Source organism: Microcaecilia unicolor, chromosome 12 (genome assembly GCF_901765095.1).
Source record: "Microcaecilia unicolor chromosome 12, aMicUni1.1, whole genome shotgun sequence".
NCBI classification, from domain to species: domain Eukaryota; kingdom Metazoa; phylum Chordata; class Amphibia; order Gymnophiona; family Siphonopidae; genus Microcaecilia; species Microcaecilia unicolor.
In genome coordinates, this window is record NC_044042.1 from 98,214,201 (window position 1) to 98,230,965 (window position 16,765).

Sequence of the window (16,765 nt, forward strand, 5' to 3'; positions counted from 1 at the left end):
AAAGGCGGGACTGGGGCGTGATTAAGAGATGGGCGTCCTCAGATGATAATGGAAAAAAGAACGGCGTCCCTCACGAGCACTTGTTCCACTTTACTTGGTCCATTTTTTCTTGCGACCAAGCCTCAAAAAGGTGCCCAAACTGACCAGATGACCAATGGAGGATCACCTCCCCTTACTCCCCCAGTGGTCACCAACCTCCTCCCACCCTAAAAAAGAATTAAAATTTTTTTTTTTTGTCAGCCTCAAATGTTATACCCAGCTCCATGACAGCAGTATGCAGGTCCCTGGAGCAGTTTTAGTGGGTGCAGTTCACTTCAGGCAGGCGGACCCAGGCCCATCCCCCTGTTACCTCTTACACTTGTGGTGGCAAATGTTGAGCCCTCCAACCCCCCCCAAACCCACTGTACCCACATGTAGGTGCCCCCCCTTCACCCCTTAGGGCTATGGTAGTGGTGTACAGTTGTGGGGAGTGGTTTTTTTTGGGGGGGGGCTCTGCACTGAAGGTAAAGGAGCTATGCAGCTGGGAGCAATTTGTGAAGTCCACTGCAGTGCCCCCTAGGGTGCCCGGTTGGTGTCCTGGCATGTCAGGGGTACCAGTACACTACGAATACTGGCTCCTCCCACGACCAAATAGCTTGGATTTGGTCATTTCTGAGATGGGCATCCTCGGTTTCCATTATCACCAAAAACTGGGGACGACCATCTCAAAAACGACCTAAGGACGACCATCTCTAAGGTCGACCTAAATTTCATGATTTGGGCATCCCCGACCGTATTATCGAAACGAAAGATGGACGTCCATCTTGTTTCAATAATACAGGTTGCCCCACCCCTTTACGTGGCTGTCCTGCGAGGACGCCCTCATGACAACTTGGGCGCCCCATTCGATTATGCCCCTCCACGTATTCCAGCTTGGAACACATATGCGTGCCACCCATTGTGTATGCGTTCCACTACTACTACTACTACTACTTGACATTTCTAAAGCGCTACTAGGGTTACGCAGCGCTGTACAATTTAACATAGAAGGACAGTCCCTGCTCAAGGAGCTTACAATCTAAAGGACAAATGTACAGTCACTCAAATAGGGGCAGTCAAATTGGGGCAGTCTAGATTTCCTGAAAGGTATAAAGGTTAGGTGCCAAAAGTGATGTCAAACGCGATGGAGCCAATAAGAACACTTAAAAAACAGTTACAACCAGCCATAAAATGCTCTCTAAAAACACAAATATATCAGGCATATAGAGGTTAAAGAAACCGAATGCTCAGTTATAATAAAAATTAGAATATTAAAAACCAATGAATAAATAACCAAATACGCCTATAATTTAGACTGATTCATGTCTGAACATTGATATTGTTTTAGTTATACCCATGAAGCCTCCCTGATTGGGCAAATGTGCACCACGTCGGGTTTCTTTTCACATTAAAGAACTTCTTGCTGAAAATAGCTAATTGGGATTTGCTTTTTCTGTGTTTGAAAATCACCCTCCATACCACCATATATACTCAAGGCAGGCTGAAGGTTACTGCATTTCCTTCTGCATTTATGAAATATAGTACAGACCACAAAGGGTGTCATTGTCCTTTATCCAATTCCAATCTGGTTATCGCATTGGTCGATTCCTGTTCCATGCTTTAGAATACAACTTGAAAAACAGACAAATCACAGGCTATGCCAAGGGCATGTGACCATATGCTAAAACACTTTTTAATAGCTAAATCATGAAACAAACTCTGTGGCATGATCGGAAAGTTGTGAATTCTTTTATTTCTCATTTGATATTGTCTCTTATTCCACACTAGTTCAATGTTACAGAAAATGCGTTTGGTTCTGTACGGGTTGCCTTTACATGGTTTAGTGGTTAGAGCTAGGCCGGGTAGTTACACAAAAGCTTTCTTACATGCCTGATCAAATTGTTCATTGGAAGCTGGTCCAGTGAAACATGTCTGCAGCTTTAGAATACCCAAGAAATCCCCATAGCTCCAGCGCATGACCTCGGGGCTTTATAGTATCAATTTTTTTGTAGACATATAGGCCGATGTTCAGCCCGCCTAAGGGCTGCAATCGACACTAACCCCAATTATTCAATGCCGGGTCATTTCCAATGACTGGCATTGAATACTCTGAGGGGTTTTCTGGCCAGTTGAAACATAACCGGCTATGACATTATTCGGCACTGGCCAGTTCAATTTATAGCGGCCAAAGATAGAAATGTTTTTGGTGGTCCGATGTGGCCACTAAACTTAGCTGGCCAGTGCTGACTATTGCTGGTTATTGCACGATATAATGGTTATCTTTTCAGCGCTAACCAGCAATATTCCAGAAGAGATAATAAGTTATCTCGTGCTGAATATTAGAGGTTAGGAGCCAAAATGCTATTTAACTTGTCAATGGCCATTTCTGGCCTATTAAATAGCCCTAAATATCAGCCAGATAGTGCTAGCATGCTGTATGCTGAATTGCTGAAATCCAGTATATGTTAACAAGAAAACATGTCAAGACTCCTGTTATGGGGGCTTTAAAAAGCCCTTCTGATAGCCTCAAACCTCAAGGGGCCATATTAAACCATTCCAGTTAGTACATGGGAACTTGTCATTCTTGAACAGGTAGGAAAGCATCCCAGTACAGCATCCCTTAAGCATCAGAAATCTTGACCAACTGGATAATCATATCACTAGAAGGGGACCAAAATCATCTCTGGATAATTCATAAGTTGATCCAATGCTAATCATCAAGATATATAATTGAATAACAATGTTTGGAGTTTCTTTTATCCTCACGTCCTAGGAAAAAAAGTTTTTGATTTGGGCCTAAAAGGGTTTACTTCTGTCTACAGAAAAAAATAAACGAACAAATCTATGCTACATCAACTGGCCAGGATGATGGCGAACCAATGAGGAAAAGAACAAAATCTAACTTGGATAAATACCTGTAGTCAAGCATCTACAGCTGGGAGCTGGGATCTACTCTTGTCGTCTGAATGGGAATAACTGGGCAGACTGGACAATGGTCTCATGAAAGCATAGAGGTGCCCTGCACAGAGTGGCAGTTACAGCCATAAACAGACATATGATTCCATCACAGCTCCCAGAATGCACGGGAAGACCAACACTATGATGGATTTTGGTCATGCTTGGGACAGATAGATTGGGATGGAAGATATGGGCAAGGGGGAAACAGGTGGTAGGTTCCATTTGGAAATTTCATGTGTACAACTAGGTAGTCTGGATGGGCCGTTTTGATCTTTATGTGCCATCATTTACCACATTGCTATGTTCCTATGTTCATCGGTCTTCCACATTTATTTACGTTACTCGCTTGCAAACACTGAATCCCACCACTAATCCCTGGTATTTACCATCAGATAGGGGTAGGGAGGTTGGATTGCAATCCTAGATTGGAATAAAAAAATAGAAGACTCTTTTATGTCACCCTGACTTTTTAAAAACTCTCTATAATCTGATCTACGACTAATGGCAACAGGATGGTTAGAGGAGATGACAGCAGGAGCTGCCTCTGACCTGGGAGTACAAGCAACAGTCTTTACAGCATCATTTTCTTCAACAATCGTCCTGATTTGAAGTTTCTTTGTAAATGTTGATAAATTGTGGGGAGTCTTCACAGAAAGTCAAATACCTTATCTACAGTAAAGCCAATATCCTCTCTTTCCAATCATGGAGATATAACACCAGCGTCTTGAGACAGCCATGTTCTTTTATTGTATGCTTATATTCTCACTATCCAGGAATGTTATTGCTATCAAACAGTAATTACTCAATGAACAGGAAGAATCTGGACTGCAGCTGATCTCTGACTGGCCATCTATTAATTCGAAGTGCAGCTAAAGCTGGTGAAGATGCTGCTTTTCAGGCAACCTTTTAAGACTTAAACACAGGAGCGTCCATCAGTAGCACAGTTCATACTCATAGAAAGAATTTGGGCTAGATGAACCAATTTCAGGACTTGGTTTGTAAAAACATAGTTAATGGGTTGAAAATGAGTTTTTAATGCAGTAACAGCCTTTCATTAAGAGTAACCACTGGTTTTCATCTCTCTCGCTGAACCCTGAACCAAGTTCATTCTTATGGCCTTCGGCTGTTAGAGAATTAACATGTTTTCAAAGCCATCGTAGGTGAAAGGAGGGATCTTGGGGACACAGGCTGCGGTTTTTGACAGACACGCCGCTTGGTTGATTTCACACTTCTCAGAGTCCTGGTTGGTAGTGAAGTAGACACCATCATGAGAGTGGATGGAAGGGTCTTCATTGAAATAGTTGTAGGGTCTCAAGTAGAAGCCGACCCCATTTCCTGCTGTCACCGTGTTGGGAATGTCCTCTGCATGTGGAATGTGAAGGAAGCCAGTAGTTATCCAAGCCACCAGATCCTGGAAAGACAGAACAGAACAAGGGCATCACTTATTGTCAAAGGGCAAACAAGAACAACATCATCTTCACATGAGTTTTATTTTAGCTGGTATCAAAGCCAGTGGAGAACCCAGATTTCACTAGAACAAATATGGCTGCCAGACCAGGACATAAGTGTAAAATGCTTTTCCGTGGCAATACTAAAGTCGATACAGTAAATCTGTGGAAAACAATAAAGAATACACAAAACAAATTCATTCTCAATAAAAAAATTGAGCCTCTCTCATTCAGTTCAAGTTTTCCATTTGTAAGATTCTATATTAATGGTGTCCATTCATTTGAAACGATATAGGAAATGTCAATCACATATCCTATGTCATTTCATGTGGTCGGCAAACAAAAATGAGCAGAAAATGCCCCAAATTTGATATTTTTTCACTTGTCATCAATAGCTCATTCTCTTCTGAAAAAGTGTTCACTATTCACAAAGAGAAGAATTCTAGAAATCATGCTCAAAATTTGACATCGGAAAAATTCTGCACTCAGCATAATTCTATAAAGCGTGCGTGCCCTTTATTCAATAGCGTGTAGCGCTGATTCCTGTGCCTAACTTTAGGTGCCAGACTTACACCTCCTGAAACCCGGTGTAAGTGCTGGTGCCCAAGTTAGGCGCACTGAGGTTGTATTCTGTAACTACGCGCAGCTTATCAGACGCCCCTGACATACCCATGGACACATCCCCTCTTGAGTTACCCACTAGTAGAGTTCGGCGCCATGCCTTATAGAATAGCGCGCAGCCAGATGCATGTGCAAATTTTAATGAGTGCTGTTCAGAATTAAGGGGTCCCGAGCCCCCCCAAGAAGGCTTAAATGACCTTAATCTGACTCCATCTCTGAATAGCCCTAGAACTGGGGCAATCAGGGGGTTGTGAAGTTCTAAGAGGAGTTGCCACTGAGAGAGACGTTAGACCTAAGAGACCCCAAAACTAATAGACTCCATTTTGTTCATCTGATTTAAAGTGACAGTTGTACCAGTTTGTGTCAGGACTCATTGTTCAGACCTGCTTTTTGCAGATTCTCAAATATTAAATCACTTTCTTGTTGTTTGGCCTAGTCAGTACTTTTTCAGTTGTTTTAGCTATTTAAGGTATGTAAATTGACCCACCACTATTCCAGTGGATGGATCCCAAGCGGGGACACATATTAACTTACAGGAAAAGCAAGTCCTTGCGCAGCCAGTCATAGATTTTTAAACCTAGCTGGTATTTTTACAGCCTGAGTCCTAAAATCTGGCCTTCCACCCTTCCGGTGGATCCAGTGAGGGTCTCTTGCTGTAGTATAATTATACATTGCCAATTAGCTTCGGTAATTGGTTGTTAGCTCCCAATTATTGATAGTTAAAAGCTTGTTAATTAATTTGCATGCGCGTCTTGGGCACCGTATAAAAGAATCCATGGGAAAGAGTGCATACTATTCCTTAAAAAAAACAACAACTTTTACAAAGGCGCGGATGGGCTAATGCGCGGGTAGCATGCGTCCAATTGGCACTACCACAGGGGTAGCGCATGCGCCCAGCAGTAATTCAGAGCTTGGTACACGCTGAATCCCATGGTAGAAAATCATTTTCTGTTTACTACCGTGGGCGGGGGCTGTTCCCGGTTGAATCTGGTAGTGCGGCCACGTTGGTGCATGCTGCATGGTTACAAACGGGTACCATGTGAGCCATTACGCTAGGTCAATGGGTGGCGGTAAGAGCTCAGGCTATAAATAGGCGTGTGCTAGTTTTAATATTAGCGCATGCCCATTTCCCGGCCCTTTAAAAAGTTGCCTTTTCCCCAGCCGCAGCACCAGAGAAGGGGGAGGGGGGATAATGATCCCAGTCCTCAAGTGTGCTTGCGCGATCCTGGACCTCGTGGGGGGGTGCAACCCGGACTGGGAGAGGTGGGGCAGAGGGAAGGAGCAGAAGATGGATGGGACTGGGAGAGGTGGGGCAGAGGGAAGGAGCAGGAGATGGATGGGATTGGGGGGTGAGAGAGGGGAAGAAGCTGGATGTGAAATGAGGGATATGAGAAAAAGGGCAGGAAAAAAAGAATGATGTGGGAAAAGTTTGAGACATAATGTGAATGACTTGGAAGACTGGCGAGAGGATAAGAGGCATTGAAAAGGGATTCGGGTACTGGTGAGGGGTATAGGAGAAGGGGATGAGTTAGGGTAGAAAGGGGTTAAAAGATGGTAAAAGATAAGTTATTGGGCATGGGGTATAAGGCAACAGGCAGAAGAGTGGTCTTGGAGGCAAGGGAAGGAAGGAGAGACATGGATGGAGCTGGGACTGATAGGGTGATGAGATGCAGTGAAGGGCAAAGAGGATTTTATTTATTTATTTATTTATTTGCTGCATTTGTATCCCACATTTTCCCACCTATTTGCAGGCTTACAATATATTACAATGACAATCACGTTAATGGAATAAGAATTTCAGAATGTAGATACAGATAAGGATGAGTACAGAGGATGGGAATGGGGGACTAGTGAGGTGGGTGAAAGATAGGGGAGGAATTTAGGAGACTGGGTAAGGGAGAGACAGAGGGGGGAATGGGAGTGCTGGAGAGGGAATAAGAGGGAGATGGTCAAAGCCAGTAGGTAGATGGATACTAAGGACTAAAGAGTGAGAGAAAAGTGTGTGTGTGGGGGGGGGGGGGGGGGGGATGTAAAATGAAAGATCAGTGCCAGACAGATGCAGAGAAGGACAGGAAGAAGACAAGAGAAGAGCGAAGAAATGGAAAAGTCAACCTAGAAAAGAATTTAGGAGAAGACTGATACATGGAAAGTGGAAAAGAGAGTGGGTCCAGACCAACTAGAAAAACAGAATGCTCAGACAACAAAGGTAGAAAAGAAAACATTATTTTTATTTAATGCTTTTTAAGGACTAAGATGTGCTTGCTTTGTGAAATGTACATTTTTTTCTATTGTATTTTGCAGAGTACAAGAGAAAATACATTTCTGCTTACAGAGTCTGGCTTTCTTGAAGAGATCTATACTTCAGTTTGTGTGGGCATGGTTTTTGTGGATTCCTATTTTGTATCACATGAGGGTCTCTCCGTGTTCTGCATACGTGTCTTTCATAGGTGGGTTAGGTCTGTTGTGTGCTAAGTTTTCTGTATAGGTTTTGAGTGTCTTTTTGTAGGGTTTTGTGTATTTCATAAAGTGTCTGGCCCTATTGTTTTTGATATGTTAGCTTCATATTCAGCATTTTAGTCTGATGCTTGTATGCTTTTGTTGTTTGTTTTTTTTAAATAGCCATAATGAATATATATGAGATGTATATGTGCAAATGAATATGCAAATGTGCCAAGCCACACCCTTTGCCCCCCCCCCCAAATGAAACAGTCAAACTATGCCCATGATGACCAGGGGGACAGGGCGGCAGAAACTAAAACAATGAACTCAGGGGCCCTTTTACAAAGGGGCAGTAGGGCTACCGTGAATGTAGCGTGCACCAAATTGACACTAACGCGTGGTTAGCACCACCCGGTGGTAATTTCAAAGTTGGCACGTGCTGTTTCCTGCGGTAGAAAATATTTTTCTATTTTCTACCACGGGGGGCATTCCCGGCAGTAATCAGCAGTTTGGCCATATTTGTGTACACTGCATAAGTACCGCATGTGTGGCGAGTAAGCCCTTACCACTAGGTCAATGGGTGGCAGTAAGAGCTCAGGCAGTAAATAACTGCACGCTACTTTTAAGTTTAGGGCACCGCCAATTACTGACCCAATAAAAAAAGCCGTTTTCCCAGCTGTGGTAAAAAAAATGGCCCAGCGCGCGCCAAACAAGCAACAAAAAAGCAGAGAGGAAAATCCTCACGCAAATCAAGGACAAAGAAAACGAAAAAGTGAGGACAAATGTAGAGGAAATCCAAGAAACTTTATTTATAATCGGATAACGATCCGACACGGCCGTGTTTCGGCATCAAAGCCTGCATCAGGGGTCAAACAAATCTTTTTTGGTTGACATTCGATTAGAGAAAATGTGGTAATTGGACTTCTGATCCACAAAAACGATCATCAATATGCAGCTTCCTGCTCCTATCCGAGTGGAAGAACGTCAGCTAAGAAACAGGGTGCAACCGTGCAAAATCTCTCATTCGGATTCGCTCGCCAAAAACACAAGCCCACACCACTGCAGGCCACCTTTTACCGCTGCTTAGTGAAAGGACCCCTCATTTTTTCACAGAAAGCTGGATTTTTTTGTATTTTTTTTTTCACTTTATTTATACTTCAAGCCCACATCAAGGAAACACTAGGCAATTTGTTTAGAAAGGGAAAGAAAAAGAAACTCATTGCTAGGTTTCAGTAGGATGTTTCCAGTGCTTTTTTTAATAGGAAAAAAGGTACTGGTACTCTTATGGGCGTAGGCACCACCTATGGCTATGCCCCTATGGTAACCACACCCATTAGCCACATCCCTAATACCAACCATGGCGCATATAAACAGGCATCATTGAAAATATTATACCAGTATAGGAGAAAAAAATAACTTGAATTATTTCATTATAAATAATTTCTATAAGATGTTACAGCTCCCGTATACCCAGAGCAAAATAAGATAGCAGATGTAAATTCTCAAATTGTACACATTCCAAACACTAAAATGAAAATAAAATGATTTTTTTCTAACTTTGTTGTCTGGAGACTTCGTTTTTCTGATCATCTCGGTCCCAGTGTCTGATTCTGCTGCTCTCTATCTGTTCCCTCAACTCTGTTTCCAGGGATTCCTTTCCATTTATTTCTTCACTTTCCTCCTTTCTTCTTCATTTCTTGCTCTACATCCATAGATAAAAGCTGGGTCCTCCGCAGACTTGACTGGAGGAGGTATAGAGTGGATTCCAGTTTTTGCCTATTTTCTCCATCCTTGTGCAGTTTTTCTCCTCTTTTCCCTTTCCCTCATCTCCATCAATATGCATCTCCTTCCTATTCTTCCCTCCCCTCCATCCATATGCATAGCCTTCCTCTCTCTTCCCTCTCATCCATCCATGTCCAGCATTTCTCCTCTCTCCTTCCCTTCATCCATGTTCATCTCACTTCCTCTCTCTTCCCTCTCCTCCATCCATGTTCATCTCACTTCCTTTCTCTTTCCTCCTCTCCATCCATGTCCAGCATTTCAACAGAAAATGTGGTAATTGGACTTCTGATCCACAAAAACGATCATCAATATGCAGCTTCCTGCTCCTATCCGAGTGGAAGAACGTCAGCTAAGAAACAGGGTGCAACCGTGCAAAATCTCTCATTCGGATTCGCTCGCCAAAAACACAAGCCCACACCACTGCAGGCCACCTTTTACCGCTGCTTAGTGAAAGGACCCCTCATTTTTTCACAGAAAGCTGGATTTTTTTGTATTTTTTTTTTCACTTTATTTATACTTCAAGCCCACATCAAGGAAACACTAGGCAATTTGTTTAGAAAGGGAAAGAAAAAGAAACTCATGGAAGGTTCAGGTGTAAATTACATCATTAACTTTTTAACTATCCTCAAGAGCAGCAAAATCAAGAAAAATGAATTGCAGTCCGGGGCCTCCCTGGTAGGTTTAACAGCCAGAAAGGTCTCTAACTGCAAAGGATCCACTACATATAATCCACTACACATTTGCAAGGACATTTTAGAAAAACAAGTAGCACCAATAGCCAGGACTTTAGATTTAAGTTGCAAAAAGTCTTTCCTACAAAACTGTGCTGGTCTAGAAACCTCAGGAAAAAGGGGAACACCCTGACCACAAAACAAAACACCAGAAGGCTGGATTGACTATTTCCCAGGGTACTCGTTTTATTTTGCAGTAGATAACACCAGGGGCATAACCAGACTTCGGCGGAAGGGAGGTCCAGGGCCTGAGGTGAGGGGGCGCATTTTAGCCCCACCCCCGCCACCAACAACAACTTTGCCCCCCCCCCCCACTGCCAACCCTCTCGACCCCCCCTCCCGCTGCCAACCCTCCCCTGCCACCATCGCCTACCTTTGCTGGCAGGGGACCCCAACCCCCGCCAGCCGAGGTCCTCTTCTTCCGGCGGAAGGCTTTGTTCTGTTTCTGTGAGTCTGATGTCCTGCAAGATGAAGCCTTCCGCCGGAAGAAGAGGACCTCGGTTGGCGGGGGTTGGGGTCCCCTGCCAGCAAAGGTAGGCGACGTTGACAGTGGCAGCGGGGGAGGGTTGGCAGCGGGAGGGGGGGTCGAGAGGGTCGGCGGCGGGGGGTCCAGGGCCACATCTATGGGGGCCCAGGCCCCCGTAGCCCCACATAGCTATGCCACTGGATAACACATGAACAGGCAAAGGCAATGGAAGTGTTTTTACCTTAGATTGGTTTTAGTAGAGCATAGCTTTTACTTGCATATTTGGAGGGACATTTTCGATATGACGTCTAAGTCCAATTTGGGACATTTTGCACAAAATGTCCAAAATCCGTATAGGAAAGAAGGCCATTTTCAAAAGAGAAAAGCATCTATCCTTTTTTTTTTTTTTTTTTTTTTCGAAAATTCTGTTGTGAACAAAGTTTTCTGATTTGGAAGTTTTGTTTTTTGGTATATTTTCGGAAAAAAAATGAACAGGTGCAAAATATAGAGATTCATGCCATTGGGATGTAGAAGGAACAAACATTTTTAGTAGACTGGTCCCCACACATCCCAGGAGAGCAATGGGACACCCTAGGGGGGCACTTCTGTGCACGTCATAAAATGCTCCCAAGTACACATCTCACCTTTGCTCCCTTATCATGTCCCCTGAGCCCTCCAAAACCCACCCAAAACTCATTGTCCCCCACTGTACACCACTACAATAGCTCTTTTGGGTGAAGGGGGCACCTATATGTGGGTACAGTAGGGTTTTAGTGACCTTGGAAGGGGTCAAAGTTTCCACCACAAGTGTGACAGCTAGATGGAGATAGGGACCTGGGTCTCCCACTGTGTACTGCACTGACAACTAGACTACTCCAGGGATCTGCATGCTGCTCTAATAGACCTGACTTTAATATCTGCAGCTGTCATAGAGACTGCTAAGTCATATTTTTATCACATTTGGGGGGCTATTGGGGGTCACCCCTGATTCCCTCCAATGGTCATCTGGTCGTTTAGGGCACCTTTTTGTGTCTTATTAGTTCTGAAAACAGGTCTAGACCAAAACGTCTTGGTTTTAGTCCTGGACGTTTTTGTTTTGTTCCATTATGGCTGTAAAACGTCCAAATGTTATGCAAGCCCAAATCCCGCCTTCAAAATGCCCCAGATGTGATTTGAATGCACTTCTGACAGACTTCATAGAAAAACATCTATAAATAGGCTTCGAAAATACTGATTTGGATGATTTTGTGAGAAAAACATCCAAATGCTGCTTTATGCCACTTTCTAGATGTCTTTCTTGTTCGAAAATGAGCCCCTTGGTCTCGCAACAAATTTGGGTCCAGTTCAGTTTAGATGCAAAGTGAGGTAACAGCATCACATTTCAAAAATTGCATTGGTATCTGCTCTTCCATCATGTTTGGAATAAATTTCTCGAGTAATATACAATCTAGTCAGCTGGTTCTAGTGGCTGCTCACAGTTGGGATTATGGGATATTCCTTTCATCTCAGGTAAGCATGCTTATAGAGGATTCAGTTACACACCTCTTGGAGGTTGCTTCTGAGGTTTGTAGCAATAGAAGGTCACCCTTTTCAGAAGTTGACCTGGTACCTCAGTGACAGTGGTGCATATGTGTCTGCTCTGTGGGTGCTTGAGCATCCTCAACATTGAATGAAATCTTTCACTGTGTCTGGGGAAGTGTTATGTATGTTGAGTTTAGCGCCAACAACCATTTTGCAGTTAGCTCATATGCTACACACTACTGTGTGGAAGTGCCCAGGGTCAATTGCTAGATTGGTTCTCTGGTTCAGATGGGGCCAGGAATACTGCAGCGGCAAGGACCACACAGCCTATGGGATAGAAACAGCTAGCATCTAAATTTAAAGCTCCTGATTGCTAGGTTTCAGTAGGATGTTTCCAGTGCTTTTTTTAATAGGAAAAAAGGTACTGGTACTCTTATGGGCGTAGGCACCACCTATGGCTATGCCCCTATGGTAACCACACCCATTAGCCACATCCCCAATACCAACCATGGCGCATATAAACAGGCATCATTGAAAATATTATACCAGTATAGGAGAAAAAAATAACTTGAATTATTTCATTATAAATAATTTCTATAAGATGTTACAGCTCCCGTATACCCAGAGCAAAATAAGATAGCAGATGTAAATTCTCAAATTGTACACATTCCAAACACTAAAATGAAAATAAAATGATTTTTTTCTAACTTTGTTGTCTGGAGACTTCGTTTTTCTGATCATCTCGGTCCCAGTGTCTGATTCTGCTGCTCTCTATCTGTTCCCTCAACTCTGTTTCCAGGGATTCCTTTCCATTTATTTCTTCACTTTCCTCCTTTCTTCTTCATTTCTTGCTCTACATCCATAGATAAAAGCTGGGTCCTCCGCAGACTTGACTGGAGGAGGTATAGAGTGGATTCCAGTTTTTGCCTATTTTCTCCATCCTTGTGCAGTTTTTCTCCTCTTTTCCCTTTCCCTCATCTCCATCAATATGTATCTCCTTCCTATTCTTCCCTCCCCTCCATCCATATGCATAGCCTTCCTCTCTCTTCCCTCTCATCCATCCATGTCCAGCATTTCTCCTCTCTCCTTCCCTTCATCCATGTTCATCTCACTTCCTCTCTCTTCCCTCTCCTCCATCCATGTTCATCTCACTTCCTTTCTCTTTCCTCCTCTCCATCCATGTCCAGCATTTCAACTCTCTCCCCTCCCCACCATCCATGTGCATCTCCTTCCTCTGTCTTCCCTCTCCTCCATCCATGTCCAGCATTGCTCCTCTCTCCCTTCCCCTCCATCCGTGTGCATCTCCTTCCTCTGTCTTTCCCAGTGCATCTTTTCTAGCAAAAAAGGTGCCGGTACTCAAATGGTAGGCTACCCTTCAAGGGTGGGGTGATCACTGAGGGATCCACCCAACAATAGCCAGGCCCCCTGCAACCAGTCACAGAACCTATGACAAGGCAGAATTGGTGTGTAGAGCCTGAGCTCTTTCATTAAAACTTGGGGTCCTTGGGTCAATTTTAGCAGACAATGCAAAAGGTGCTGGAACTCGGTACCCCCACAAAAAAAAGCCCTGGTCTTTCCTTACAAAAGTATTGCCATACTGGGAAAGACCGAAGGTCCATCAAGCCCAGCATCCTCTTTCCAACAGTAACTAATTCAGGTCACAAATACATGGCAAGATCCAAAAAAAAGTATAAAATATTTTATACTGCTTATCGCAGAAATAGTGGATTTTCCCCAAGTCTATTTAATAATGATCTATGGACTTTTCCTTTAGGAAGCCGGCCAAACCTTTACCACATTCTCTGGCAACGAATTCCAGAGTTTAATTACACGTTGAGTGAAGAAACATTTTCTCCGATTCGGCTTAAATTTATTACATTGTAGCTTCATCGCATGGCCCCTAGTCCTAGTATTTTTGGACAGCGTAAACAGACGCTTCACATCTACCCGTTCAACTTCACTCATTATTTTATAGACCTCTATCATATCTCCCCTCAACCGTCTTTTCTCCAAACTGAAGAGCCCCAGCCACTTTAGCCTTTCCTCATAGGGAAGTCGTATCCATCCCCTTTATCATTTTCGTCGACCTTCTCTGCACCTTTTCTAATTCCACTATATCTTTTTTTAGATGCAGCGACCAGAATTGAACACAATTGAATGTGGAGGAGTGGCCTAGTGGTTAGGGTGGTGGTTAGGGTGAGGAACTGAGGTCAATTCCCACTTTAGGCACAGCTCCTTGTGACTGGGCAAGTCACTTAACCCTCCATTGCCCCAGGTACAAATAAGTACCTGTATATGTAAGCCACATTGAGCCTGCCATGAGTGGGAAAGTGCGGGGTACAAATGTAACTAAAATAAAAATATTTGAGGTGCAGTCACACCATGGAGCGATACAAAGGCATTATAACATCCTCATTTTTGTTTTCCATTCCTTTCCTAATAATACCTAACATTCTTTTTTTTTTTTTTAGCCGTAACAACACACTGAGCAGGTTTCAACATATCATCAATGACCACGCCTAGATCCCTTTCTTGATCCGTGACTCCTAACGTGGAACCTTGCATGACGTAGCTATAATTTGGGTTCCTCTTTCCCACATGCATCACTTTGCACTTGCTCACATTAAACGTCATCTGCCATTTAGACGCCCAGTCTCCCAGTCTCGTAAAGTCCTCTTGTAATTATTCACAATCGTCCCGCGATTTAACGACTTTGAATAATTTTGTGTCATCAGCAAATTTAATTACCTCACTAGTTACTCCCATCTCTAGGTCATTTATAAATATGCTAAAAAGCAGCGGTCCCAGCACAGACCCCTGGGGAACCCCACTAACTACCCTTCTCCATTCCTTCCCTCTAACATTTCTCTTCCCTACCCTCCACTCTATCCATGACCAGCATTTCTCCTCTCTCCCCTCCCCTTCCCTCCATCCATGTGCATCTCCTTCCTGTCTTCCCTCTCTTCCATCCATGTCCAGCATTTTTCCTGCCCTCCCCTCCATCCATCCATGTCCAGCAACTCTCCTCTGGCCTCCCCTCCCATCTATGTCCAGCAATTCTCCTTTGCCCCTATCCTTCCCTCCCATCCATGTCCAGTGATTCTCCTCTCTCCCCTGCCCTCCCCTCCCATCCATGTCCAGTGATTCTCCTCTTTCCCCTGCCCTCCCCTCCCATCCCATCCATATCCAGCAATTCTCCTCTCTCCCCTGCCCTCCATCCATGTGCATCTGCTTCCTGTCTTCTCTCTCCTCCATCCATGTCCAGCATTTCTCCTGACCTCCATCCATCCATCCATGTCCAGCAACTCTCCTTTGCCCCTATCCTCCCCCTCCCTTCCATGTCCAGTGACTCACCCCAGCCTCCACCTGCCCCCGAGATCGTTCCAACCCCATCCCCACCTTGCGGAAAGGAAATTACATCAGAGGAAGGCGGGAAGCGACGAGGAATCGAGCCTGCTTGCTTGCTGCTTTCACTGCCGGTTCACCGCTGCAACTTCAGGTAAATAGAAGATTTCAACACAGGGGACAGAACGGAAAGTTGGGGAGCTGAGGGCCGGCAGGTGAGCTGGCCCTCAGAAAAAAGGTGCTGGTACGCCATATCGGCACGTAACGGCACAAAAAAAGTACTGGTTGTTTCTGACATCTTTAGAGTGCTAGTTCAATCCTTGGTTTTAGCTCAGTTTGATTACTGCAATTCCATCTATGCTGGATGTAAGGAGGGTGTCCTAAAAAGGCTGCATATGGTCCAAAATACAGCAGCTAGGCTTGTCTTCAAGGTATCAAATTTTGATGGAGCCACTCTATTATTATACAAGATGCACTGGTTGCCCATTAAGCCAGGATTATTTTTGTGTTTTTGTCTTTCAAATATTATTATATGGCATGACACCGGATTATATGCAGCTCTTAATAACTATTCCCCTTCGCAATATAATCTCTGGTGCTAGGGACTATCTTAGACTTCATCTTCCAGATTGCAAGAGAATGCGTTAAAAGTCAGTTCACTCTGCTGACTTTAGATACCAGGGTGCTAAGTGGTGGAACTCACTGCCAATGGCAATCAAGGGTCAGCCTGATTACTTGGTATTTTGCAAAAGACTGAAAACTCTCCTCTTTGAGAGGTTTCTATCAATTGATGGAGTATCTTCATCAATGGTCTATATTTGATATTTTGTTTATGGCTTTGTAAACCTTGTCTGTTGTTTATTTACTGTAAGCCTCATTGAACTCGAGTATGTTTGGGATAATGTGGGGTATAAATGTCTAAATAAATAAATAAATGTTTCTGCAAAGACAGGAGAGAGAAAATAATCCCCGGGTAGCTGCAAATGAAGGCTGATAGAGTCTGATCTCTGCCCTGGTTCAGAGCATGAGCTATAAGTACAAAAGAGCAGCAGGAAAACAAACCACTGGAAGAGATCAATGAAGGTTCATCCCTTGCAGGGTGTTCTGTCCTCCAATAGCCTCACACTAGTTTATAACGTGATCCTAAAATGTGTGTAATGCTTTTACTGTTATTCTCAGTTCTAAGGTCTATCATTGCTGCAGTTTCTCACTGCAAAGATACATGAGTAATGCACTGTGGGTAATGTAGTTCATAGGCAGTGCAACCACACTTACTTGGCTGTGTAAGAACTGTTACCACTGGTTGTGAGGCTGCCCAGACCTCCTCTCTCTCTCTGCCAAGCTTGGCTCTTTTGTCTTCCTGCTATCATTTCCTGGCCATTCTTACTATCTCTGTCCTGGGAGGTCAGCTAGGTATGACCTTTCCCTCCAATCGA

At 43.9% G+C, this 16,765-nt stretch overlaps 1 protein-coding gene across 1 annotated transcript in view; it reads right to left on the reverse strand.

Moving 5' to 3' along the window:
* Window positions 1-1,743: 1,743 nt before the first annotated feature.
* LOC115481417 (membrane primary amine oxidase-like) overlaps window positions 1,744-16,765 on the reverse strand; it is a 55,369-nt gene continuing 40,347 nt past the window's right edge. The window contains exon 4 of the mRNA XM_030220504.1: window positions 1,744-4,387. Within this exon, the coding sequence (XP_030076364.1) occupies window positions 4,103-4,387 (285 nt within the window). The 3' untranslated portion in view covers window positions 1,744-4,102. The remainder of the gene's footprint in view (window positions 4,388-16,765) is intronic.